The sequence below is a fragment of the Thunnus maccoyii genome, chromosome 2, assembly GCF_910596095.1.
Source record: "Thunnus maccoyii chromosome 2, fThuMac1.1, whole genome shotgun sequence".
NCBI lineage: Eukaryota > Metazoa > Chordata > Actinopteri > Scombriformes > Scombridae > Thunnus > Thunnus maccoyii.
In genome coordinates, this window is record NC_056534.1 from 37,230,026 (window position 1) to 37,256,443 (window position 26,418).

General features: G+C 41.4%; 1 protein-coding gene across 10 annotated transcripts in view; it reads left to right on the top strand.

Annotated features, from left to right (window-relative positions):
* Window positions 1-8,088: 8,088 nt before the first annotated feature.
* nfixa (nuclear factor I/Xa) overlaps window positions 8,089-26,418 on the top strand; it is a 107,901-nt gene continuing 89,571 nt past the window's right edge. For 9 of the 10 annotated variants that reach the window (XM_042426241.1, XM_042426294.1, XM_042426304.1 and 6 more), the window contains exons 1-2: window positions 8,089-8,170; window positions 15,333-15,416. In XM_042426241.1, coding sequence (XP_042282175.1) covers window positions 8,168-8,170; window positions 15,333-15,416 — 87 coding nt within the window. In that variant the 5' untranslated portion in view covers window positions 8,089-8,167. Of the gene's footprint in view, window positions 8,171-15,332; window positions 15,417-19,535; window positions 19,678-26,418 lie in introns of those variants that run through there. The other variant, XM_042426258.1, reaches the window with a different exon arrangement.

Below are 26,418 nucleotides of genomic sequence, written 5' to 3' on the forward strand. Positions count from 1 at the left end.
AGTGATCCATGTTTTTTTCTGATACAAAATATCTGATTTTAAAACTGCACTCATGCTTTATCAGTTTAACAGTGTGTGTGTGTGTGTGTGTGTGTGTGTGTGTGTGTTATCAAACCTGAGCCCAATGTTAGCCATTGATAAACCACCATCTGAAACACAAAGACAGTGTAATAGTGACGCATTACACGCTCACCACAGTGTAAATTCTCAGAAAGGTGAGGTCTCTCTTCAGATAGACAAACGGCTCATCGCACTCCTCACCTCACCAGCTCTCACTGCCAAACGTCCGGCTGTGTGCAGTTAAATGTGTAGTAAGATTTTAAGTAAAATTAGCAGTAAAATCATGGTGAAAACACCGTATCACAAGTAAAAATGTACTTAAAATATCAAAAGCAGAGCTACTCATTAAGCAGAAGAAAGGCCTCTATCAGTGTTATATTAATACATATTATATGAATGGATTATTATTACAGATGCATTCACACATAAACAGTATTTTAATGTCACAGCTGGTGGAAGCAGAGCTCATTTTAACTTCTTTATATACTGTTGGCTTATTTAATCTAAAACAGTTTTGCATCAATTCATAAAATAACGCACGATTATAGCTGTCAAATGAGTGTAAATATAAAGTAGAAATAAGATGGAAATACTCAGGTAAGTGTTTGGAGAGCAGCACTTGACTAGGATGTGTGCAAATGAATAGTGAATTGTGTGAATTAATTTTTTTCTTACATTTTCAGACCAATAATTTACAAAACACATTGAATTTATATAAAGGAAACTCAACATTTTCTTCTTCTTCCATTCAGCATGTTTTTGAGTGACCCTCTCATTTATAATCCTTCATATCATTTCCTTTTTGAAATAATGCATTTATCAGAGCATGTGTGTGTGTGTGTGTGGGGCAATAAGGCTTATAAGGTTCAGCTCTCGGACCATCTTCTGTCTCTCTCTGCTGTCAACTGGTGAATAAAATGCCAATAAATATCAATCTAAAAAAAAACAACTTTTACTCACATCCTTTTTTTTTTTTGGCTTCAGCAGATGATTTCAGCATCACTCGGGGTAATTTTAGAAGCTGTTTGATAAACTGAAACATTTATAAGACCTATACTGTATTATTATTCACGCCTGCAGTATGTGAGAAGTCTCCTTGAGGAAACTGCGGCTGCTTCAGAATGTTTAGGTTAAAAAGTCTCCATGACTCTGTAGTGGGAATGTGCTCGGCTGGCAGCGGCAATGTGAAAATACTCCACCCTCCATCCCATTCTCCTGTGCCAGGGCCGGGCATTCCTCACCCTCCAAAGGCCGGTTAGTGCCCACTCTTTTTCTCTTTCTTTCTGTCTGTGTTGCACACAAACACACAGAGACTTACTCTTTTTTTGTCCCTATGCAACTACTCCAAACTATTTCCTCCCTTCCCTCCTTCCTTCCTTCCTTCCATCATTCATTCCTTCCTTCATTCATTGCCACATACATTTCTTAATTTCTTCCTTGCAGCCATCTCCACTCCCTTCTTTCCTTGCATCTTTTTTTTTTTTCTCCCCCTTTCACAACCCTCCATCTCCATCGCTCTGTCTCTCTCTCTCTCTCAGCTGCTCTCTCATTTGGGTTTATTTGCATGGCAGAGCGTAAAGGATGCACACAGTGTGAGCAGGGCCAGCAGAGCCCTCCTGTGTCCATCCAGGCCAGGGCTGAGATTTGTAATGCTAGACAACACTCGGCAATGCTGGGATAAAACCTCGGCTCACCGCAGACAAAAAGAGCCTTGTTTTTTCCTCCTTTCCGCCTCTTATTGCACTTCTCGCATGGAGACGCAGAATTCTCAAGGACATTTCTTCCAGCCGGGGAGAGGAATGAAGATTGTAGACAGGAAAAATAGTACCATCGGAGTTTGATATATGGTCTGGTGTAGAGTATATTTTGTATAAGGCCAAGCAAGGATTGAAGTTTCCCCTTCACTTCAGTGCAGCAGAGGGCAGTGAGAGCAGGCTGGGAGTAGATGTCAGCAGTGCTGCAGCCAGGAGTCAGTGTGAGGTGCTTTAATGGGGACTGAGGCCTTTGCTTTTTTTTATTTGTGTTGTGTGTCTACTTCTGTAAATAAAGGCTGCTGCTGGCACTGTTATGAATCTAACATTTGGCTGATCAGTCAGGAATATAGTTACTCCGTACTCTTCCATGCTTTTCTTTATTTCTTACATCTGTTCGTCACTTCGTAGCTGCTGTTTGTGACTTTTCTAATTGATAGTTTGTGTGATCTTAAAGGCCACGTGTCTTTGTAACCGTACATCTGCAAATAGAATATTCACATTTTGTAAAAAAAAAAAGAACTGTTAGCTATCATTTTTGCACTGCTTTCTCCTGGTTTTTTTTTAGATGGCAGTCAGATGTAGTAACTGTTTCACCCAGGTTTTTTTTTAGCTCTTCTTTTGTTATTTTGTCCTTGCTTCACCCTGACTTATATTGCTTCAGTTCACTGTCACCACCGTCTTTTGTAATGATAAATTATTTCATTTTAGATACAAATCATACTGTTGAGATTCTGGTTTTAGGACCGAGAAGGGAACAACCTTTCAATTTTGTGCTGATTCTTACTCCATATTCAGGGGCTTAACCGATCAGTTTGATTGATTTCTGAGTTGCTCAGAAGCCAGATTGTTCCCACAGCAAGCTAAAAACGACCTTATATTGTTATCTTTATTATACATCATAATATTCAATATTGATTAAATATGTACCTGTTGATTGTTAACTCTGCAATCTTACAAACTCTTTTTTTTCAGGCCTGTACCTTGTTCCTCTGTTCCTCTAAACTCATAAACAAGCTGTCGATGCCAAGTCTTTCTTTGATAAGTGAATATTTATCTGCTGCACTTTACCTTAATACCATCCAGAAAGCACTGCCTCCTCTCTGATAATTAGTCTCAACAAGTCAATCATGGTCTGGAGTTATTTTCCAGCTTTGTAATTTTCAGGAGGAGGAAAAAAAAAAACAACTTCTCCTCTGATTCATTTTGGGGTTTTACAGACAAGCGTTTAGGACTTAGAAAAAGTCCCTCCATGTTGTCTGAACTTTGCCTGCCTGATCCCACAACGTGCCCTTCTCTTCTCACAGTGAGGTTTAGGGAACTTATTGCCCACATAATGCTGGGTCTTAAAACAGCGTGGTATCAGAGCCATTGTGGTCTGGGGTAATGGCTGGTTTAGGGGGCTGCGGTGAGACTCGCTGCTCAGGGCTTTCATTAACCCAAAGCTCAGCCTAATTGACGCTTATAGGTTGCCTTACATGATTAGAGCCAATACAGGCCAACACGTTTCCTACACTTTGTTTTTCTGCTTTTGGAACATATCAATATGGTATTTTGGAGTTTTTGTTTTTAGTTTAACATTTTATATTTTCTTCCAAAAGGAATAAAACATATCAACTTTCCAGTGACTCCTTTTTTATTTTGCTTTAATGATATGAATCAAGAGCTTATGACAAAATAATTGGGAGTTTTTTTATTATTATTATCATTATTATTATTGTGTTCTCTGTCGCCACAAAACACAACATACAGTTGGTTGTGATGTTTTTTGGGGAGATCAAGTAAAAATGAGACCAGCAGACCTCATTATTTTCATCCACAATCATTTTTAAGAAAAACATGAGAATTGTTGCCTAATTGAAACGAGGTCAACTGCTAAACATATGGTGCATTAGCATCAGGACGATGCAGTATAAATTATTATCTGAGACACATTAATAGACAAATGTAAGTGTTTGTCCTCAATTTGACATAAATGATTCAGTGTGCAGATTTCCAATGAACTAACTGGATTCTTTTTCTATTAATTCTTTTCTTTTTTTTGCGAAAGTTCGTCCAGTTTTTACAGTTTTTTGCAGTTTTTACAGTTGAAACCTGTTTGATCAAGTTTTTGGTCCAAACTTTAATGACTGTTGCAGCTGCACGAGACACATACAGACAGATGATGTTTGATTGTGTGTTAAATTGTTATTTTACTGGTCAAACACCTTCAGTCCAGCTGTAATTCTGTTCTGAATGAGATTATTTCTTGTCATGAATTGAACTTATTAATGAACTCAACCTGATAAAAGTGCGTTTTTTTTAATAATTGCGTGTGTTTTTATCTTCTTTTAAATTTCAGAATAATTTCACCACAGATGTCTTCTGCAGGTCAACGCGCCAATAAAACACTGAACAACAATTCTTCATTCGTGCAGCTTTTAGATTTAATATGATGGAAAATTCATAAAAAAATAAGTTTTCTTGAGAAAGTTTCGCATTTCACCTTAATGTTGGTCAAATGAAACACCTTCCTGCTGCTCATCTATTAACACGCTGCAAACACAGCTGCGGATTTTGCTCGATTTTATTTTCTTTTTTTTTTAGAAAGACTGTTTTTTACCTGAAGCTCGTAAAGAAATGAAAGAGCTCTGTCGGGGCCTGCTGCAACTCTCACACCACAGATAGTCGTGCTGAGCGAACAGTGAGGTCGAACTGCACAACATGTTCTTTGTAGATTAATTAAGAGTTTAGAGGAGAAAAAAATCGTGTCGTGGGATTATTTGGGTTTAGAGGCACACTTTGGTGTTTTTCCAATCAACTCCAAACAGGCCGCCGGGCATGAACGAGCTTCCCAGTCATCAGCATCTGGAAAAAGACAGCAGAGTTAATAATCCCATCAAAAATCACAAAGCAAATATTTAAGAAGGTCAAATATATATATACATATAAATATAATGAGAAAATGATACAGCCGCTCGAGGCTGATACGTCATTCAACCAATACATCATCACACCGTGTAGAATTATGAATTAGGCGGCATTTCATCGCATCATTATTATTATTATTATTGTTATTATTATTATTATTGTTATTATTATTGTAGTTGTTATTGTTATTATTGTTGTTGTTGTTGTTGTTGCTGTTGTTGCTGTTGTTGTTGTTTCTATCGGTGTTTTTGATGATGATGCTGTTGTTATTTTTTGTTTACTGATATTGATTTGAATCCATGTTCAGGCCTTTTCATGACTGTAATAACCTGCAGACACCGGTAACTGTCTCTACAGCGACCTGTTTATGATTTCATTTACACAGAAATTCTTACAATTTTTCGTCTTGAAAATTATTGTATCAATATTTTTAAGAATGAAAAACAAAAATCACATTTTTAATTTTTTTTTTTTTTTTTTTTGCAAAATGTCACAAAAATAGACAATCATGCACGTGCATATATGGCCTTTTTTCACATTTTTCCCACGATAATGAAATTGATTGATTGATAAAAATTTGAAAATACGAATTTTGATGATCGAAATCTGAGAATAAAATCTCTGAGTTTACCGCCAAAACTGACCAATGAGTGTTAATGAGTCGAGGTGACTTGTTGACTTCAGTCATCAGCCTAAACAGCAGAATGATTTCCATGCAGGAAGTTTGTGTTTATCTAAATGTTAAATAACATTAAAACAACGAGTCCAACATAAACGATGAATGATGTCTGTGTGCTGTTGAGTGAAATGATTCATCGCGGCCTCCGTTACCTCAAAAGATTCAACAACGCCAGAAAAAACCCATCACGTCAGCCACCACAGAAACCACTGTCGACTTACAAAGAATAATCCAAATTAGGCTGAAACAAACACTTAAACCGCAAATTCAATTACAGATGAATTATTGATGTGGCCAAATGTGTGGGGAGGTCAACTTTTAATTATTGATAAGCCGTCATGTTGGAGGAATTTGTCATCAGACGTCTGATTTCAAACAGGACGGATAACGACACACGCACAACTGAGAACAGAGAGAGACTCAGAGCTGCTTGATCCAGACAATAAGAATCAACACATTTACTAACAATAAAAAGATTTATTATTAAAACTGGGTGTTGATTATTTTCTTTAGCAAAGCCTGAAATTTGAAAATTCCTGTTTTTCTGAGAGCAGCTTTAATTTCCACTCAAATCAGTGAATAACAAGACAAGAAAGGATTTTAAAAAACTGCTTTTTAGTTCTTTTAATTTGACAAGTTTTATATCTACACCAAGTTTTAAAGATCTCATGTTTTCCTGTTTATTTTGATGAAGGCCACGTGGTGCCCTTCTGGCCAACATTGGATCCAGTTTTTAAAATATTAAAATGAATAAACTCTCTGAACGTCACAGCAGCACATTTACAGATCACTTAGTTCAATCTGAAACTCCTCTGACGTCCTGAACTTCTCTTTGGCCTTTTTTTTCCTGAAATAATCAGTGAGCATGTCCACATGTGTTTTACTCTTGTCTCTCTGGTGTCTTGGACGGATCCGTTGGTCCTGGCTGCTGTTGAGTCCCCCCCGAACTAAAAGCACTTTCTTTACTGAATAAAGCCTTTTGTGTTCTGGAGTTATTTCCCCAATGTCAGATCTTTTATGGCTTACATTATCTCTGCGCTCTATAAAATCTCAGTCACATTTAATCCTGTTGCTTCACTGCGTCATTCTGTTGGGACGACAGTAAATCTGCGTTAGTGAGGTGTTTCTTAAAGTTAAAGCTTGCAAAATGCCATCGCTGCCATCACAACTGCCACGATTATGATTTACAATATGAACAGAATAATCAACCTGGTGCGTTTGTCATAATCCTAACAATCCAAACATATGGAAAGTCCTTCAAAAACCATCTGAAGCTGCTCAGATCCACTAAATGTTTGTAGATATTTTGGTCACTTCGATCAGCTGCATGGAAACTGAGAGATTACTTGTTCTAAGTGACTCCTTTAAATGAAACTCATGACCTTTTTGTTGCTCGAGCTCGGCTCCAGGTTTTGACATTTAAAAAAACTACCTAAATCAAACTCGGAGCAGAGCTCGGCTCGGACCCAGCCGTGCTCACACAGTGCCGCTCTCAAACCTACAATACATGCAGGCGGTAGGTAGGAGCCAGTGCAGCCTCTAATCCCCGCCGTCCGTGATTTAGCCCCTGGTCCTCCTAATGCTCCTAAAGCCCCAGCTGCTCCCCTGGCCGCTCCGCTCTCTCCGCGACAGACTGCACACCGCTCGCTTTATTAATAATTCACCTAATAATTCACCAGTTCGACGCTCGCTGCCGGCTGAAGCACCGGCCCCCACCTTCACTGTAAACAACTGCCCTAATTCCCCGTCTATTATTTTCTTGTGTGTGCGTGTGTGTGTGTGTGTGTGAACAGTGCGCACGCTGGTGAGGTGAGCTATTTAGTGGCTGATATTTTTGGGGAGGGAAGTGTAGGGTATCTGTCGTCGCTACCGGAGCGCACGAAGAGCTTCCATTTTACGCACCGAGCCGTCCAGAGCCCCGCTGAAACCCGGACCAACTACGTGTCGCTGTGCAGGCATTCTGCTGTCGGCGAGGCTACAGCGATCTGAAGAAGCACAACGCGAGCTGCTCTTTCATCTCGTCAGCTTTGAGGAGGAGGCGGCGAGGGACCAGGGGTGTCCCCCCGTTTGTGTGTAACCGTGTGTGTGTGTGAGTGTGTTTGTGCGTCTGTATGTGTGTGTAGAACAAGCGAGAGGAGAGAGAGAGAGAGAGAGAGCGAGAGAGAGAGAGAGAGAGAGAGAGAGAGAGAGAGAGATACGAGGGTAAAACAGATCGGACGCGCGGCGCAGGAGACAGCCGCTTTTGGACACGTTTTGGAGACAGAAGCTGCCAGACTGCGAAGGCTACACACGGAAAAAAAAATAATATAAACAAAACTTACTTTGCATCACCTCTCCCGTCCATTAATTTTTTTAAAAATCGTGTTATTGATATTATATCGCGGGAGTTTTTAAGCGTCTCCCAATCTGCTGGACAAGTTTGGCGGCTGAAGGACGCACCTCGGGACTTTGACGCAGACGTCTCCCTGACTTCTGGCTGCTGGACATGGGCTCATCTGAGGCCAAACAGCGGTAAACGGAGGGCTCGGCGCTGCTGTCCTCTTTTCCTCCTATCTCTTGCAGAGTGGACCCACTTTTGAAAGAGCGTGTTTTTTTCTATCTGGGCCTAAGGCTGACTTGTTTAAAGGTCCTTTTTTTTGCTTCCGGCAACAGCGAAGAGACCAAGTCTTCCTCTCTCAGCCCTCACTCCCTCTCTCACTTTTTTGGAAGCTGAACTTTTAAAGGAAAATGGGGCATTGAGAGGGTTGGCAGATCTCCCCGCGCTATAATGGTACGTGCTGTGTAACTCAATAGTTCCCCTCTGTTGGGTCTATAGGGTGAAGTATTGGACTGGGAGTAAACTAAACATTGCGTGTGTTGAACTGCATCCCTGCGGTTGCCTTTTAGCCTTTTAGCCTTTTAGCCTTTTTCGTGTCTTTGTAAGAAGATCAACACTTTGTTGGATGCAGGCAGGAGTGTGTGTGAGGCCACAGATGATGATGATGATGCGCAACACACCTGTGTGCGTGTGTGTGTGTGTGTGAGAGAGAGAGAGAGAGAGAGAATATGTGTGTGTGTGTGTGTGTGTGTGTGTGTGTGTGTGTGTGTGTGTGTGTGTGTGTGTGTGTGTTAAGTGTAAAAGTAATCACCTTACCTGCCAAATTTGATAGTTAAAAAGCGACAAAACTCACTTTGATTTGATTTGGAAAAAACTACAAATATGCTGATTGTCCCACATTTCTTGCACACTAACAATACATTTGCAATGCAGCTTTATATTTTTTCATATTTTCCAAATGTTAAGATGCATTGCATTTACTGCATTTCTTTGTTATCCCTAAACCGTAAACAAAGACCTAATAACACTGAAACATTTATATCTGCAATATATCAAAATGATCACTTTGCTACTTTGCGTGAAATGAGCCTTACTGATGAGTTAACAACGTGCAGGCTGATGTGTTTGCAGAGGCGTTTGAGTGGCCCTGCAGACATACAAAGTGGGGGCTGATGCTCCTGCGCTGCTCAGATCAAACAGAATAAAACACACACATGCAAGCGCAGTCTGATGGTTGCTGGAGAGGAGATCTGAAAGGCCAGCATATAGGGACAGAGTGTGTGGGCGGTATTTATTATTATCATCATTATTATCATGATATGAAAGCATCCTTTAAGTCAGCGTGGCGCAGGGCTGCTGCGCCGTCCTCCACCTTGCACCCGGACTGTGTCTTTTCTGTCTGAGGCGGCTGCTGTTTTTTTTTTTATCAATGGGCACTTCATTTGCGTAGTTGATGACACTTTATAGCGACTACAAGGGGGTGGGGAGGTGAGGTGACACAGACCGTGTTTGTGCTCCCAGAACAAGTGCTGAGAGTGCTTCTAGAGAAAGCAGCATGAATAAAAAGCACCTAATATGTAAAATCTACCCGAAAATCAAGAGGATGATAATTTATCTCTCTAAATCCTGCAGCAATATGAGACATAAATAATATATTTTAATGTCGTCTACTTTCAAATGTTTTAGATTTGAATACAGAAAAACAGCTTCTTTTATTGTTTTTTACATGGAAACATCAACCTTAAATGATCTCGATCATCCTTCAAGTTCAAGCTTTTGCATTATTTACTAAAATTGTGAGCTACATTATTGATCTTTTATTATGATGAACAGGAGATTACAGAGGAATGTGTTCATGATGTGTCTGCATTTCGTGTGTTAAACAGCTCACAGAGTGGATTTGTTGAATGTTTGGTTTCATCCAAAGAGACCTAATAAAATATTTCTCTGGTAACACAGAAATAAAACACAGAGGCAAACAATACATCCAGAAATACTGAAACATAGAAGATATTTCTTTTGAAATAATAATGTAAGTCTTTACATGCAGCTGGACTTCATATATTAGACATGTTGGCCCATAGAAATAAAATATAATACTTTATATAGACTGAAACACTGTCTGGATGTCATTTGGAAATGGAAATATCTTTTTCTCACCAATAAAGACAATAAATACACAATAAAAAAAATAATAAACACAACACAAGTCACAAATCATCAATAATACAGCAAAATATGTGCAAAACAATTTACTGTATGTGTTTGAATTCTCGCAGCATACATGAATATTTTTGTGCTGGTTATTCATTGTATTGATTACAAATGGTGTAAAGGATCCTTTCTATGTCTTTTTGTTTGCCAGAGGTGCTCTGAAGCATTATCCAGAAAGCATTATCTCCAATTCAGAGAGGAAGAGATGTTCAGTGTCATCTCTTTTATTCAGCATTATTACACTGAGCATCTATGACATTTATTGTCACCAACCAGCTTTACAGGAGCAATTTGATTCCTGTGCCCAACATGACACATTGTGTGCACACTCTCAAGAAGTGAATGCATATTTTAATTTGTTTTTTTTTTTTATCAATACCAGTGTTACATAACTATACTATGGGGTCACCTGCCAAAAATGTTTGTTGGCTACAGCTGCTGTGACACCCTGTCATACCTGCACACCAACGCAGAAAAGGCCTCGAGCGGCTCAAAATGTTAAATTGCAGGCCACGTTGTAATTTGTGATGTCTGCTGTCCAATTATCTGTCTATATTTCTTAAGGTAAACGCACCATTAGACAATGGTTCATAATTGGCAGTGATATTACAATCCTCATTTAGTTTTGATTGTGGGTCTATAATTTCACAGTTGGTTGAATTGCGGTTGTTGTTGAGAAAACCTGCCAAACACTGAACCTGTCAGTCAAATCAAAGCCAAGACTGTTATTGGTGCCAAGCTGGGAGGTAGGCGTGAACCTTGCTGTATTATTAAATACATTTTTAGAGTGTCATTTTGGTGAAGTTGAAAGTGGGCGAGACATTTGAAATGAGCTCAGCACGCTGTCTTATTGAGTTGTACTGAGTGTGTGTGTGTGTGTGTGTGTGTGTTTTGAAATGAAACTCTATGCTTCCTGGTCTTTGTGGTAAACTCTGCTGTATTAGAACCATAACCACAAGAAAATCTCCCCATGGATCAGTCCTTGTGTGACACAAAGGGCTGATTGTACCAGCTCAAACCTCATTGTTAAACGCACTTAGCCGGTGTGGCTAGGCCTTAACTGAGTGTGGTTAGGCCATTAAAAAAAGCTTATATACAAGGATCCATGGAGAAAAAGGAGTGCCAGTGGCGTTGGGTTACCTATAGTGGATGGTGCGAGCGATGTGGCAGCAAAATGTTGCAGCCTAGAAAGTTCAGTGTTACAATTGGCATAGTATTATCTAAAGGCCACAGTCCATAGCCTAGCCTGTCGAGCAAGATCACTAGTTGACAGGCGAGGCGCCAAGCTGAGTGAATCTTGGGGTGTGTCACAATGTGTGTTCTGTTCAAACTTGTTTCACGGTAACAGTTTTGGTGAAGGGATGTATTTTTTTGTTTTTAGAGCTATTGTTAGGGCTGCTGTAGTTCAACATCTATCCATCTATTAGTCAGGCATTCAGTAGTTTCACCTCACCCATTTGCATTTAAGCACTTTCGATTTTCACTACACACACGCACGCACACATAAACACACGGTTGAATTTCCAACATAAGTCAATGCTTTTTGCTTAAGTCATGTGAAATTATTTTATACTCTTGCCTCCTGCAGTCAGGCCTCCTTAACGGAAACTGTTCTCGCTGTATGCCTCATGATTTATCCAGATTCCCACCGTTTACTATTGTGTAAAACACAACTGCACAATTAAGCCAAATGCAATCTTCAGCACTGCATCTTGGCTGTACTTCTGACCCAACAAAACCTTCAGGACCCACAAGTGGAGTGAAATAATTAGCCCCACTCTGCTCAGCCATCCATCTATCCTTCTTTTTTTAATGCAGCCCCTCGGTTTCTCATCTTCTTTCTTATTCTCCCTGTTTTTCCCCCTCACCCCCCCCTGAGATGGCTGTGTGAAAAATCATATTTTTCCAACATTTCTCCCCGAGGTAGCTTTGGCAGGGACTCACACGGCGGCCATTTCTGCCTTTCATACACCCCTCACACACCGTGGAACAGATCGCCAGTGCGGCCCGGCGTCTTTGAAGTGGTTGCCATCTCATGCAGGTTGGCTGGACTCTCTTCTCTTTCTCTCTCCCCATCCCCATCCCCCCCCCCCCCCCCCCCCCCCCTCCATTTTTATCCTGTGCCTTAAACTTGGCAGTGTTATTCTCAGCCACCAAATCATGATTATAAAAACGCGTTTAAGACACAATGGTGGTGATAATAATTATGGTTTTTAAAGATGGACTGACAGCGCTGATAGTGCTTGTGCAGCAGCCAGAATAAATGGTTTCTGGAAAGGAGGAGAGGGCTGCACCAGGTGTGTGAGCAGTGTAAGTTTTTTTTGTGTGTGCAAGTGATGAATAGCGTGTAAATGTGTGTGTGTGTGTGTGTGTGTGTGTGTGTGTGTGTGTGTGTGTGTGTGTAGCTGCAAATGTGAGATGCAGAGAGACAGAAAGATAGAGAGGAGGATCATTGATATGTTGCCATTCATGTGCTTTAAAATGGAGCCATCTGAGAACAAATTCCACCATCAGGGCCTTTCATACACAAAGCTCTGTGGAGGTGAGTGTGTGTGTGTGTGAGTACATGTGTGAGTGTGTGTGTGCACAAGTGTGTGAGCAGGTTTTTTGGAGATCTCACCTCCAAAGAATTTGGCCATATGGTCGTCAACACATACACCCAGAGAGAGAGAGAGAGAGAGAGAGAGACAGATAGAGAGTGAGCCAAGGAAGGACTGTGTGAGATAGCAAGGGAGAAAGTGAAAGAGAAGTGTCTTCTTTTGTCAGCGGAGGCAGCAGGAAACACAGTTTAAAACAGATCCTATACCCCTACCTTAGATCAGATGGCTGAGACAAAAAAAAAAAAAAAATCCTCCATCGCATCCTCTGCATATTTGCGGAGTGGGAAAATCTGTCTCAATTAACACATTTGCATTGGGCGATGATGGACTCCAAATAGGTCACTGACTCAATCTCCCGCCTCCGAATCTTCCCTCTAAAATGTTAATTAAGGAGGGCTTTGAGATTTTTTCGCTCAGGGCTGGCCATATGGGCTGGGCATATGTTCTATATATATAGTACAATATATAATTCATACACTGCTGCAGGAGAGAGTGTTTGGGGGCCTGGAGTTTTTTTGGGGTTTACTACAAAGGGAGTCAGTATGTTCTGGCCTCCCCAGTGGCAGGTACAGAGCTTAGCCTATTCATTAGCTTCATGTTATTCACTGTTTCACAATGGGATTGAGGTTCATCAACACCTGTTTCTTTGGCTGACGACATAAAGTGGGCATTTAAATTCCTCGTTCTTGGTTGGTTAATATGAAATGAGAGCAAATCATCTTTTGATTTGATTTTTTATGTGTTTTGAGACACTTAGGTGAAGTGAAAAGATGGGTAATATCAGGTCTATCGGACTGAGATTTAGTGTTTATGAAGGGATTTATGTGTATAAGGTATTCTCAAATACTCAGAATGTTCCCTCACTCGCTCCCAGTCGAACCAGTTGTCCCACTGCCATCCACCCAGACACCCCATTCACCAGCAGAATGAGGCAATGGCAGCCAATGAAAACAGCTCTTTCCCACCCGCAGCTTTTTTGGGTCCGGCTCAACCAATCAGACGAGGCTTGCTAGTGCACCTGACCCTGTTTCTGGCCAAACACAACCAATCACAGAGGCTCCAGCACACCTGATGCATTGTTGTCTGCTTGCTGGTACAGTCGGCAGGCTCGTACTGGTGTGGAGCCCCACACAGGTGCTGTGGATCCAGGCCATCATTCTGACCGGCGGCCAATCAGACGCATCGTCTCGTTATCACACACATGTGGCCTGGCAGACTCTGAGTGTTTGCATTTTGTCTTGTGTGTATATGTGTGTGTATATGTGTGTGTGTGCGTGTGTGCATCTATAGAACTCTGCTACCCCTTTCCCATAATGCTTTGCTGCCTTATCAGCAGGCCTCTCTCACTCCGTTCCTGGCTTCATCCTCTTCTTGAGACTCAACAATGGGCACTGTGTTGCCCCCTTAAGGAGCTGGAGGCCTCAGCAATAAAAAGAGACTAAAAATAAAAAAAACATGTTTATGGACTAATAAAGATGATTAGAAATCGCACAATTGCAGAAAAATGGAAGGTTTGCGAGTGCAGATTATCTGTAATAAAAAGCCGAGGGGAGAGACGGGGGAGAGAGGGAGAAAGAGAGTTAGCTGTACAGACCTCTCATTGCGAAGGATATGAATAGCCTTTGTTTTCACCACAACTCAGGGCTGTGTGGTCTGCCAACGTCTGGCTCTTATTATGGGGTTTGTGTCTGTGTGTCTGCGTAAGTGGCATGCACGTGTGCGTCGGTGTGTGCCTGTGCTTGTGTGTGTTGCTTGTGTGCGAGGCAGAGAGTACATGGGCGTAGAAAAAAATGTATATATGTGCAGGTGATTATATTATTTTCAAGAGGGTGACACTATATATGTGCATGCATTTAAACGTTCCCACACACCAGATACACTGTTTTCTTTCTGCTCCTGTTTCGCTAAACAAATGTGGCATGGGGTCTCGGGCTGGCACAAGAGTGTGTGCACGCTTTTTTATCCGTTAAAGTTGTGAAATGAAATAGGATTTCACAGAACAGCACAGCGGCTGTGGGATTTGGGCTCCCTTCGGGTAAGTAGAGTGGGATAGGTTGATCCAATCAACGGCAGAACTGCAAGGAGAGCCCATTTCACAGCTCCGGGCCCTGCCAGAACCCTGCCTGCCTGCCTGCTTGACTTAGAATACAAATGAAGCTCCCTGAATGAACACTTACACACACATGCATGCATACACTCTGGTACTTACAGACAGTCTGGCTGGGGATGTATAGTGGAAGAGATGTTAGTAGGCGAAGTGCTTTCTATGGAGAAACGAGACCAGTGGGGGTTATAAGACTGTCCCATATTGTACAAGATTATTTTAGTGATGCTTTATCACAAAGGGGAAGCATAGAAAATAAGTGTGTAAGTGGGGTGATTTCAGGTCACAACTGGCCGCAAATATCCTTCTGAATTTTAATGAATTCTTAAAATTTTATGGCATTTTTAGCTGCATTTATTTCTTAGCACTGGCACAGCGTAGAACATTACCCCAAAAAAATCAGGTGAATACTGAAAGAAAATGAATATTCAGAATGTTTTGCTATACTCTATATGCCCCTCAAAGTAAATGTATTCTAAGTTTATTGTTCTTACTGGAGTCTCATACAAAATAACAGGTTCAAGCATCCAGTAAAACTGGTGAACACTAGAATTTCTGATGCCTCAGTGCCAAAAAAGGTTGTGATCCACTTTCTTTGAGGGCTGCGAATAATATAACAAAATAACTGTGCAACTACATTGAACAAATCCTATTTTTTGCCTCTGTAAATAACCCTTTCTTTGTTTTTTTTTTTTAGGCTACTGACGCCTACCTGGTGAACGACGATCCTCCTAGAGGCCCAGGGATGCCTGAATGTTTCCTCGTGTCTGATACATACAGGGTATAAACACACACACACACACACACACACATCTTAAGCTCTCTACATCTGTTCCTGTGATGTTGATGTTCCAACATTTATTTCCTGGACACACAAACAAGCTCAGTCCATTAAGAATAATCTCTTTCTTCCTTTATAAAGATTTACAGCAGTTGAGAGAAAGAGAGGGCATTCAGAGTACAAAAGACTCATCAGTGCATGTTGCAGAATCATTTTTACGTGGTCAGACTTCAATGCCGGGGATGTTCACCACTATATTATCTTCAGTCTTCAGATCCTGAATCAGAGGTTCTGGGGTTAATGTGTCCAGGAAATATATCCATATTTTTTAAGTGTTGAGTGTTTCCTAGCATGCCTATTTATCCCTTTCCTCCTGCATGTCATCATCACTGACATCCAGAAATCATTCATTGACTGTGCTGACGTGTGGCAACAGTGCCCTACAAAAACACAGTATTTCCTCATAATGTCAAAAAATATAAAAAATATTACTTATGCTTAGCAGTAGTTTCTGGACACGTTTTCTTCATCTGGAGAACAAAATCTGCTGCCAGTTGAAACAAACTAAGATGCAAAACGTTACAAAACTGAAGACATGAGATTTTTCTGCAGGACACTTTCTGTGTTTAACATGTACTGCATGTGGTCATTGTCATATGATTGTAAAAAAAATAAACCAAAAAAAAAAAACAAAAGATTTCTTTCAGGTTGAGGTTACAGATATCTGGTTATACTGCCCGGAAAACACTTCCTTTTGCCTGCGTGCTGCAATCTGACATGTTGCATTTACCGCTTAAATTAAAGAATGATGACATCAGACTAGAAAAATAAATCTATACATTTTCTTCCTGTCGAATACAAACACGGTAGAAAGTCAGTAATCCAAACCAGTCGGAGTAAAACGTATGAGCAGCCATTGCATACAGTCAATACATAAAAAGCAGCAGGCGTAACACATTGCTCTACTCACACACTCAGATTGCAAACAGATCCATAGAGTCTCTGGGATCCACACTGTGTATGATATGCTTGTTAGCCATAACGGCCAGTCAGCCATTTCTCTCCAACTGCATATGCCTGTATGCATTTGATTGGCGTGCACCCTCCCAGAGCACACATAAACAGCTTACTCAAACAATATTTACACTGTACGGCGTATAAACGCTACAGTTACACACATTTTCCATTCACATATTTCCCGCTTTTTGAAATGGGAGCCTCAACCACCTGTCTCACATATTTAGCATGCTAATGGCAGTATCAGTATGCTACATCACTTTCAATATTTAATGGCATAGCCACAGGCAGTGGTAAACTGCGAGTATATGGGTTGTGCCGTGTGTCAGTGGGAGACCACGACACACTAACTTTAGACACACCATATGTTTTTCTCATGTGCTTTTTGATGGTAGGCTCGGGAACTGCTAGAACACTGTGCACCTATGAGGGGCTTTCATAAGTGACGGTCAGACAGGACTGCTTGATCACAGGCAGAAAGAGAGTTTGGAAAGAAAACCTGGGCTTCTGTGTTTTGTAACTCCTGCGGTTGCTATAGTTTGTTTGTTACAGCCAAGCGCCTGTGTTGAATACTGAGATGGACGTCTCGGCCCAGACTGCAGCCAGAGACAAAGACAGCCAGTAAAGTCAGAAAGACGAAAAGGGGACAGCGTGTGTGTGTGTGTGTGTGTGTGTGTGTGTGTGATGAAGACAGCCGAGAGAGAGAGAGAGAGAGAGAGAGAGAGAGAGAACAGCAAGAGATTATAAGATAGAAAAAGAGAAAAAGGTTGCTAGAAACAACCACTGAGAAAAAGAAAAAGGGAAAGAGAGAAGGGAAAGCGAGGGAGCACACAAAGGCTTTGGGGTTTGGGCCTGTGCCGTGGTGGGGTGTGGTTTGGAAAGAGGAGAGAGTATGGGAAAGAAATAGACTACACCTCAGTATCCTTCACTTTCTTGCACTTTTTATTTCTTTTTTTTTAAGCAAATTATTTCTTTTTCTAGCTGTTGAAGACGGTGTATCTCTTAAGACGCTTGTGACTGTGTTCATATATGTGTTAGTATGTGTCTATATACTGTACATTGTATGCATGTGTGTCTGTGGTGTGAGTGTCTAAGTATCCTACATAGGCTGAGGTCTCGTAAAGCTGCACAGCTTCATATCCCCCTGAAAAACTTGGCATTCAAGCACTGGGGTGACTTCAACCCCCAAAACCGCACCCTTGCACACACACATACACACACACACACACACACACACACATACATGTACACATTCACACACACATACACACACACACACGTTTTGCAAGACTCACACACTCTCAGACATATGCACATACAGAATTGTATTCACACACTTCTAAACACTCTCACAATGCTTGTGCACGCACTCTCGCTCACACACATGCACAAGGCAGGGGCTTATGTATAATTGCAGGCACTCTGCCTGCATATATGAGTTTGATTAGGCTGAGGAGCAGGGAGCGGGTGAGGATAGAGCCAAGCCTGATTAGAAACAGAGTGTATCGCTTCCATACAATAGGAGACACAATGAAACTGGTTTAGACCACTTTGTCCAAGTTCAGGTATCTTTTGTCTTGGTGTACATATACAGCACACTAGAATATGACTTGGACTTGATTAAAAAGGAGAATAAATTACAATCGTTCAGACTGGAGATTTGCAACTTGCTGTAATAACTTTGGACTTGTTCAGTAGCCTTGTTCGGCATGCCGGGAGGTCCCTAGAAATAGTGAGAATATTTGAGTGCATTTTCTGGTGTAAATATATTGTGGTGTTGGTTGTAACTCTCGAATGAGGAGCTCCTCGACCCCAAACTGCACAGCGTCTTTAGCCAAAGCGATGCTGGCAGGATCGGGCCTCAAATCCAGCTGTGACACACTGTAAAATTAATTCAACACAAATTTCGGTCCACGTTTGAGCTGATGTTTCAGCTGCATCAACAGCACACGTTTAATTTACAGTAACAAATGCTCAAGTTAAGGACATGGGGCCCCCTCCACTTAAGACACTTGAGTTGGTTTGTGTGTGCGGAGAGCTTTATGTCACCCTCCAACTGAAAGGCTGACAAAATATCACAGCAAAATCTGAGATGTAAATTTCAAGCCTCTGTTTCTGTTTTAGTCACAGTTGGGTCCGCTTCTGCATTTTCAATAAGAGCAAGGGATATGAAAGTTGAATAAGCATCATTTTTGAGGAAATTCTGCCTCTTGAAATCATCAGTTTGTTCTGAACTCATCATTAAAGCTACTAAAGATTGATTTCATCTTAAAGTACTGTCAAAAAATAGCATAAGAAAGATTCTACCAACATCCTAAATATGCTCATTAAATTGATTCCACAGGAGATAAAATAAAAATAACATGTTCTAGCACCAGAGGATGAAAGTCACCATTAACACACTATTGAGACACTATTGTGAGGCACAAATGTAAAGTAACTCTTTTTTAAAATTCAACTTAAGCTTATTGTTATGTTATATTGTTGTCTGTAGATAGATAGATAGATAGATAGATAGATAGATAGATAGATAGATAGATAGATAGATAGATTTGTTTATGGCAATTTATAATAAGTTGAAATTCAGTAAAAACGCAACATTATGACTTGATGCTTTTCGTGACGGGAGGAACAGAGCAACTGTTCCTTCACGAAAATGTCATTTTAATAGTGAATTTCAGACGGAGGCGCCTCGCGGGGCTGCGAGTGCAGATGGTAATATTATAGGAATATTACAGATGTTCCGTATAGGATTATTTTTCAAATATCGTAAAACACGATGAGGTGACTGAACTCACCACTGAGCACCACAGGCGCACTATAAGCCCCTGCAGGGCTGCAGGAATACTGTATGTGCCGCGATCTCTCTCTGAGGTTTTTAGCGAAGCACTGATTCTTTTTTTTTTTTTTTTATAAACAATATCTATTTTTTTTTTTTTTTTTTTAAAGTCGGTGATAATTTCAAATATACGGTTTTGTTCGTGTCGATCTGAGAGAGAGCGGGGCGGGAGAGAGAGGGAGAGAGCTAGAGAGAAAGAGGGAGGGAGGGAGAGAGAGCAGCAAAAACTTTCCCCTAAAGTTAGTGCGGAGCTTTCACTGCGAGTGAGGCGGGGTTACAGCCTGGACTGAGCCACAGCGGCTTTGCAATGCGGCACCGCAGCGAACCTCCATCCAACTTTATTATCAACAACTCCAATTTTCATCTCTAGACACAACCATGTACTCCCCTTACTGCTTGACACAGGTATGAAAAAAATCGCCGTATTTCATGCTCCTCTTCGTTTGCTTTTTTTTTTCCCGGCGTAGTGCGCCTCCGGTTTATATGTGGTCACAGTGTTGTGCTGTCTGTCGTGCTGCTGCTTGTCATTTGTTGCGTTTTAAGGACCTTTTTTCCAGCTCTGCTCTCTTTTCCCCGATAGTGTTTAACCTCCCTCTCTCTCTCCCTCTCTCGCGCTCTGTCTCTCCCCCTTTCTTTTTAATGGCACTCCTCCAACGGGCTTTCTTGTGCGTCTCATTGCGCATGGTTTGGAGAGAAAATGGCGCTTCTCCCAAATCTATTTTATATAAAACCGAGGCTGGAGAAAGGGGAAGAAGGGCTCGGTGTCCTGTCAGTTGGCAACTAATTACAATCAGCCCGAGGCTTTCATCGGCTTTATCGACAAATATAATAAAGTACGGAGAGAGTTCCTATACGGTTGCTGAGTTGTGGGACAGTTTATTTTTTATAGGAAGGTTTGTGACCCGCGGCTGTTCGCGAGCTCTGCCGGGTCTTCACCCGCGGTCTGTGTTGGGGGCTCTTGGGGTCACTGTGGACACATTCAGAACTGTTCCTCGTTTAGTTCATTCAATTTCAGCAGCTTCGTTTTCAATTAAAACTAAGTTTTTTTAATGTATCATGAAGGCGACAGAGGGGAGGGTGTGTGTGTGTGTGTGTGTGTGTGTGTATGTGTGTGTGAGTGTGTATGTGTGTGTGTGTGTGTGTAGAGACTGAGCTGCATGCTGCAGTTTGATTAATCAGAAATTAGTTGACCTTTAAAAGCAGTATAGATGTCATATAGACCTGAATGTTATCATTCAGCTTTATTACACCGTCTTTACATTAAAGAGAAGGTCAAATAGAGCTTTGGAGGGGTTAACACTAAAAAATCTCGCTTTATCTTGTGCGTAATTTCAAAGGCCGTTTGAGGGAATAGTTCATTTAGAAGTTGTGTTCAGGTCAATCAGTGTTATTTTTTTGTTTTACTAGTCTTTTGGTAATCCTAAAATATTAACTGTAAGTATTCAGATCACTTTTTTTCTGCGTTACTGGACAAATACAGTTTCAGTTTGGACCTATGTGGGTTGCGGGCCTTATCACGCACCTCTGACACTTTACAGAAACGTGTCAGACTGATCTTCTTTATCAGCTCAGTGACTGAAAACAGCCTTACATATTATTTAGTATTTATGTTCTTGTAAAAATCCACGTCACAAACAAACGTTTAATTCTTATACAATAAAAATGATCCAGGTTGACCTTTAAGCCGCTCTGACACAGGTGAGATAAAGGCCTCTTATTTCTTTCTCGGTTTGTTTTGATCACAGTTTGTATATTTACTTCATGGGATGATTATAGCATGTGTCATGGTATAATTAGTTTTATCTCTGATTTAAACAAGATCATATAACAGCTCATAACAGCAAAGGTCAAGCTATAAATGACCCTTTTTTGTTTTTCTTTGCAGCGCCGCGATTTGGCAACGGCTGTTAATAAATAAATAAGTTTTAAAATCAGGATATAGTTGACAGATGCAGATATTGAGAACAGTCACTGCAGAGTTAACAAATGAGAGCTGCAGACGCGCCGAGCTGCAGCTTCAGGCCGCCGCAGCTCCGGTTCTCTCCCCTCTGCTGTTCGGCCTATATAGAAATATATATAAACATCTGAGTAATAGTCATTTTTATGTGTCAATATTTCACCATCCAGCCTCTCTTTAATAATCGTGTTGAATATGAGCTGATTGTCTTCAGTTTTTGTCAGTAGGAAGTGTGGATTTATTTGTCTGAGGCCGAGAGCTTCCAGTATCCCGACTGTGTTGCAATATCACATAATTCAGCCTTGAAATGTAGTTATTAAGCTTGTGCACTATAGTTTCATGCACTCATTTACACCGTGAACTGTTTTTTTGCACTATAAAGTCACTTCTTTTTCATTTCGGCCTGTGCGTAAAATGTTTCAGTGATGCAGGGAGGTCACGGCCTGCCGCCCTCCTCTCCTTTTTACTCAGCAACACTGTTTTGCGTTACTATAAGTCGGTATAATATATAGGTTTTTTTTTACTAAATCTATTTGAGGTCGTATAAGAGTTGTATGCCATATGGGATAAAGCAGAGGAATTGTAATCATTCCTTTCCTTAAACAGAACAGTCTGTCGTTTGACGAGCTCCGTGGAAAACATGTGGATTCCTTCTCGGTGTTATTTCAGGCCTTCTAACCAGACTTCACTGTTTTCTCTGAGTCGTCACAAACAAAGAGGACAGCACTGCTGACAGCAAAATGTATGTTTCGTCACATCATACATCATATTTTTTTATTACTGTACCAAAGTTTGTTGGGTTTTTTTTTTTTTTTTTTTTTTTTTTAAAGAAAGAAAAACCAGCCTGCGTCAGAATTAATTACAGCAGTTAAAACGTTTCTATCCTTTTATTATCTCTTGACCTTTGTGGCGTCTGTGAGTTTTGAACAGTGAGGCAGACATTTTCTAATCAATAGTCTATTTGATCCGTAAAATAAGTCCAACAGCCCTACTGCATATTTAGCACAGATAATTTTCCAAGCCTGGTGGTATGAGGCAGAGGTCCGCATCGAGTTTCCTCTTTCTTTCCATTAATTAAAATTAATTGGCAGTAGATCCTCTCACACGAGCGCCGCATGGACGCGTGCAGCCCGTATGCGATACATATTGATCTGCTTAGGCTGCTGTTATTACGACTCCTGGCCCTGCTGAGAGATATCAAGCAGTGCGGATGTGTTTGCATTCTCCCATATCTCCTTGAGAACCTGTGTTTGTATTTGGAGGATTTTAACACCAATCAGAAATGAACCAGAAAAAACGTCCGTGCATCCTGTTGGCGGGCAGAATTGACACTTCTCTGTTCACACCTGTAATTTAAACTTCACTTGAATTTCGCTTTAATCGCCTGTTTTTAATGATCTGTGGTTTGATGCTGCGTACGGATAGTTTGCTGTTTCTTTGTGTGTGTGTGTGTGTGTGTGTGTGTGTGTGTGTGTGTGTGTGTGTGTGTGTGTGTGTGTGTGTGTGTGTGTTTGTGTGTATCCACATCCATGCACACATGGATGAATTATAAGCTACTGACATGTACTGTCTGCTGTTGTCCTCCTGTGACTACATTAAGATTTGTTCTTCGATCTAAGTTGTGTAAATAATTCACAAATCACACACACACACAAAAAAACATGTATAACTGGTGTAAACAGTCTACAATGTATTATTAATGCTGATAAAAGCTTTGCTGGAATGGCCTGGTAGGTAACAGACCAGATCAGCCAAAAGTGTGCACACGCAATTTGCCAAACAGTACCGGGAGTTTTTTTTTTTTTTTTTTTTTTTTTTTTTACGGGCTACGTGTCATTGTTTCACATCCCTGTGACGGAAATGCATTAGCATAAAGTTTTAATGTCGTATGAAGGTCGCGGAGGCGTCGTTAATTAAAACTTTTGTGTGCTGCGTTTTTTGAAATCAATTATTTCAGACTCCAGTTAAGTCCCGCTTATCCAAACGAGATGTGGGCTGTGCGTACTGTACTGTATACTACAGCGCGCCTCACAAACTCTGCCAACTTCTGAGGCTTTGCTGCAAACTGATGAGATGCCTGACACTGTGCGGGAGATTGTTTAACTATTACCCGCACAGTTCACACGCAAAAAACTTTTATTTGGTCGCTCGATTCTCGCTTGTGAACGCTTCATGTCCAATTATTTGCAGTTCTAAAGTGTGTGTGTGTTTTTTTTTCTTTTTTTTTTTTTTTTTTTTAGATTTTGGAGATCAAATAAGTCCTTGAAATTCATTCAGCCGTGCAGACTGGCAAAGTGCTTGAAAGCATGCAGTGAAAGCTATACATACTGTAGCCATGCCATACAGCCATAGCAACCGGAAAAAAAAGTTGAGATTTTGTAGTTAGTATCTTTGGTGTTGGAGATGAAGGCACCTATCATCTCAACAAAAGAGTGTTTGTGAATCAGTGCATATGGAGAAGCAGAAAGTCTGTGTTGCAATATGTGTGGAGCCCACGCAAGCAGTTTGCCTACATTGTCCTCTTCTAAATGAATCTTTTCATCTCTCTTTTAGCCCAGTTTTATTTCATTTTGTCTTCCTGTTTTCACATAGAAGTCACTTAAGTCACCATTATCAGTTCATTAAAAGTCAGACATTTAAGACATTCACCTGGCAGTCCCTAGCTGTTCATGTGTGTTTGTGTGTTTGTGTGCATGCATACAGTATGTGTGTGTTTCTTACTTCTTCCCCGTTTTGGGCCGATGACTCTCCTGCGTCAGCCCTCGGTTCTGGTTTCATTGGGACCGGACGGTGACGGCCGCTGTGCTGGTGTAAGCCGAGGTGGGCCTGCATTATCTGGTAACATACCAAGCCTTACTGGCGTCACTTTGCACCACACACACACACATGCACACGCACACACTCACACACACACACACGCACACACTAATCCTGCTCACACTGAGCTGTTTGGTAGGCACAGCACAGGCAGTGGAGAATAGGTTTGCTGTAGTGGACGGTAGGCTGGGTAAAAGTGGCCTGCCAACTGTGCCAGGACGCCAGGCAGGCAGTGGGTTGCAGGCAGAACCCAGGGGTACATTGTGTTCTTTTTACTTATTCATCCTTTCTGTTGGAAACAGACCAGGTCCACCTTACACTGCTTGGCCCAGAGCGAAAGCTGGTAGGCAGGGACGGAGGGATGGGACGGAGGAAGGAGCGCAGGGGAGTGGGAAATGGCACAACATGTCCATGTCAGTAAAGCAGTTTATGAATAAATTTTGATTACATGGGAAGAAAAACAGCACTTGATTTGTGTGTGAGGGATTTGTTGACTCTTGAGGTTTTTTAAAATTGCTTAAATCAAGTTCATCTCTGGTTCAAATATTTGAAATCACACATTTGTCAAAAGTAAAATGTGTGTAAATACATAAAATCTTAGTTTTTTGTTTGGAGCGTTTTAAAAATTTGTGATGGGAAAAGCCTGTAAGGCCCCAAGCTAAATCCCGAGGCAGCTTGCAGCCAGTCCTCCTCTGCGCGCGTGTGCGTGCGTGTGTGTGTGTGTAAGTGTGTAAATGTGTGTGAATCTGTCTTGGAGGTGGGTTAAATCCACCACTGTGGTACTCTGCTCATCCCTTATCTGTGCAGTCTTCCTGACCGCCCATAGTAAATGGATTTATCATGCTTAACTGAGGCAGTTGGCACAACAGGGTAATAGGTGGCTGTCCCCTGGATGGATGGGCATGTGTGTGTGTGTGTGTGTCCTTGTGTGTGCAGATATATGTGTGTTTGTGTGAATATAGCCCCCCCCCCCCCCCCCCCCCCCCTCCTGTCCTCTGCCTCCTAGTGTGGATTAGGTTTAGGCTGATCTGTGGCCAGTGGAAGCAGGCGGCCCCTATAGCGGTCTTATGTTGGTCTGTGATATAGTTACGCACATGTACGCGTACACACACACACACACTCATCTGAAATCAAACAGAACACTCACATATGTTATAGACAGATAGACAGACAGGAGCAGCAGAGTCAAAATCACTCCAGTGTGCTGATTCTGGGAACGTCTCCCTGAGTTTAGCCTCAGCCAGCTTTTGTCATGAAAGTAGAAAGTACTCCAACACTAACTAGACTCAATTATCCCGTAGAGCTTTTGTTGTTGCAAAGCTCACTACCCGATATTTTATTCTTGTCAGAAGGAAAAAATTAGGTACATAATATGTGTGATTGACTGATAATTGCGTTTTCTCCCTCTGCAAGACTGTTATTATTTTTTCTCAGAATTGAGAGTTGAAGGTGCAACAACTAACAGTTTACAGTCATTTAAAGTGAGAAGACTTAGGTTTGCCAGCAACTGATTAGAATGATCACACAGTGGAAATGTGAGGAACCCGTAAGGAGCCGAGGGATGAGAGGTTGCGAGAGACGGTGAACTGCACTCTCCTCACAGCTGCCCTTCCCCTTCATCCTCCTCCTCCTCCTCTTCCTCCACCCCCTCCACCTCCTCAATTAGCTCTCTTTAAAAGCGAAGTAACGGTTAGTGAGAGATCTGCATTGTTCTAGGATGAGCTTCAGTTGTTGTTGTTGTTGTTTGTCTCTCCCTCTCTCTCTCTCTCTGTCTTTCTCCATCCCCCTCCTCCGTCGCTCATTGGTGTGTTTTTCGTTCTTTTTGATTTTCTCAGAGGCTTTTTTGTGGGGGTAACCCCACTGAATGGGACAATGCAGCCTAGCGTGAAATTAAAGCTCTTAGTTAGTTTGGAGTTGCTCAAAAGAGGATTTTACACATGCATGCATTCATACACCCTCCCATACGCTATAGATATAGCTAATTAGAGGAAGTACACCCTATGTCGAGCATCAAGGGCCCAATTAAAAGAATAGGGGGAACCTCGGTGCGCATGATCTACGCCAAATCAGCTCTGTGAAAGCATTTCTATGCCTTGTGTGTGAACAGTATGTCTGCCTTCTTAATCCAGGCGGGAGAATATGGACAAGACTGATATGAGAAACGCACAAGTTTCATTAACATATGCATGTCACGTACTCGGTAAGTAAATCAAGAAAACAGTCAGATTGATCATCCTGACAGGCGAGCGTCTGATTCAAAACAGATTGGGCTGCTCTTGCTGACTCTTCCAAGTCTCATTTTGGAAGTAGTCTCCAATGAAATGTCTGTCATCCATGCACATTAGAGTTTTTGTTGTCTATGTCAAAGGAAT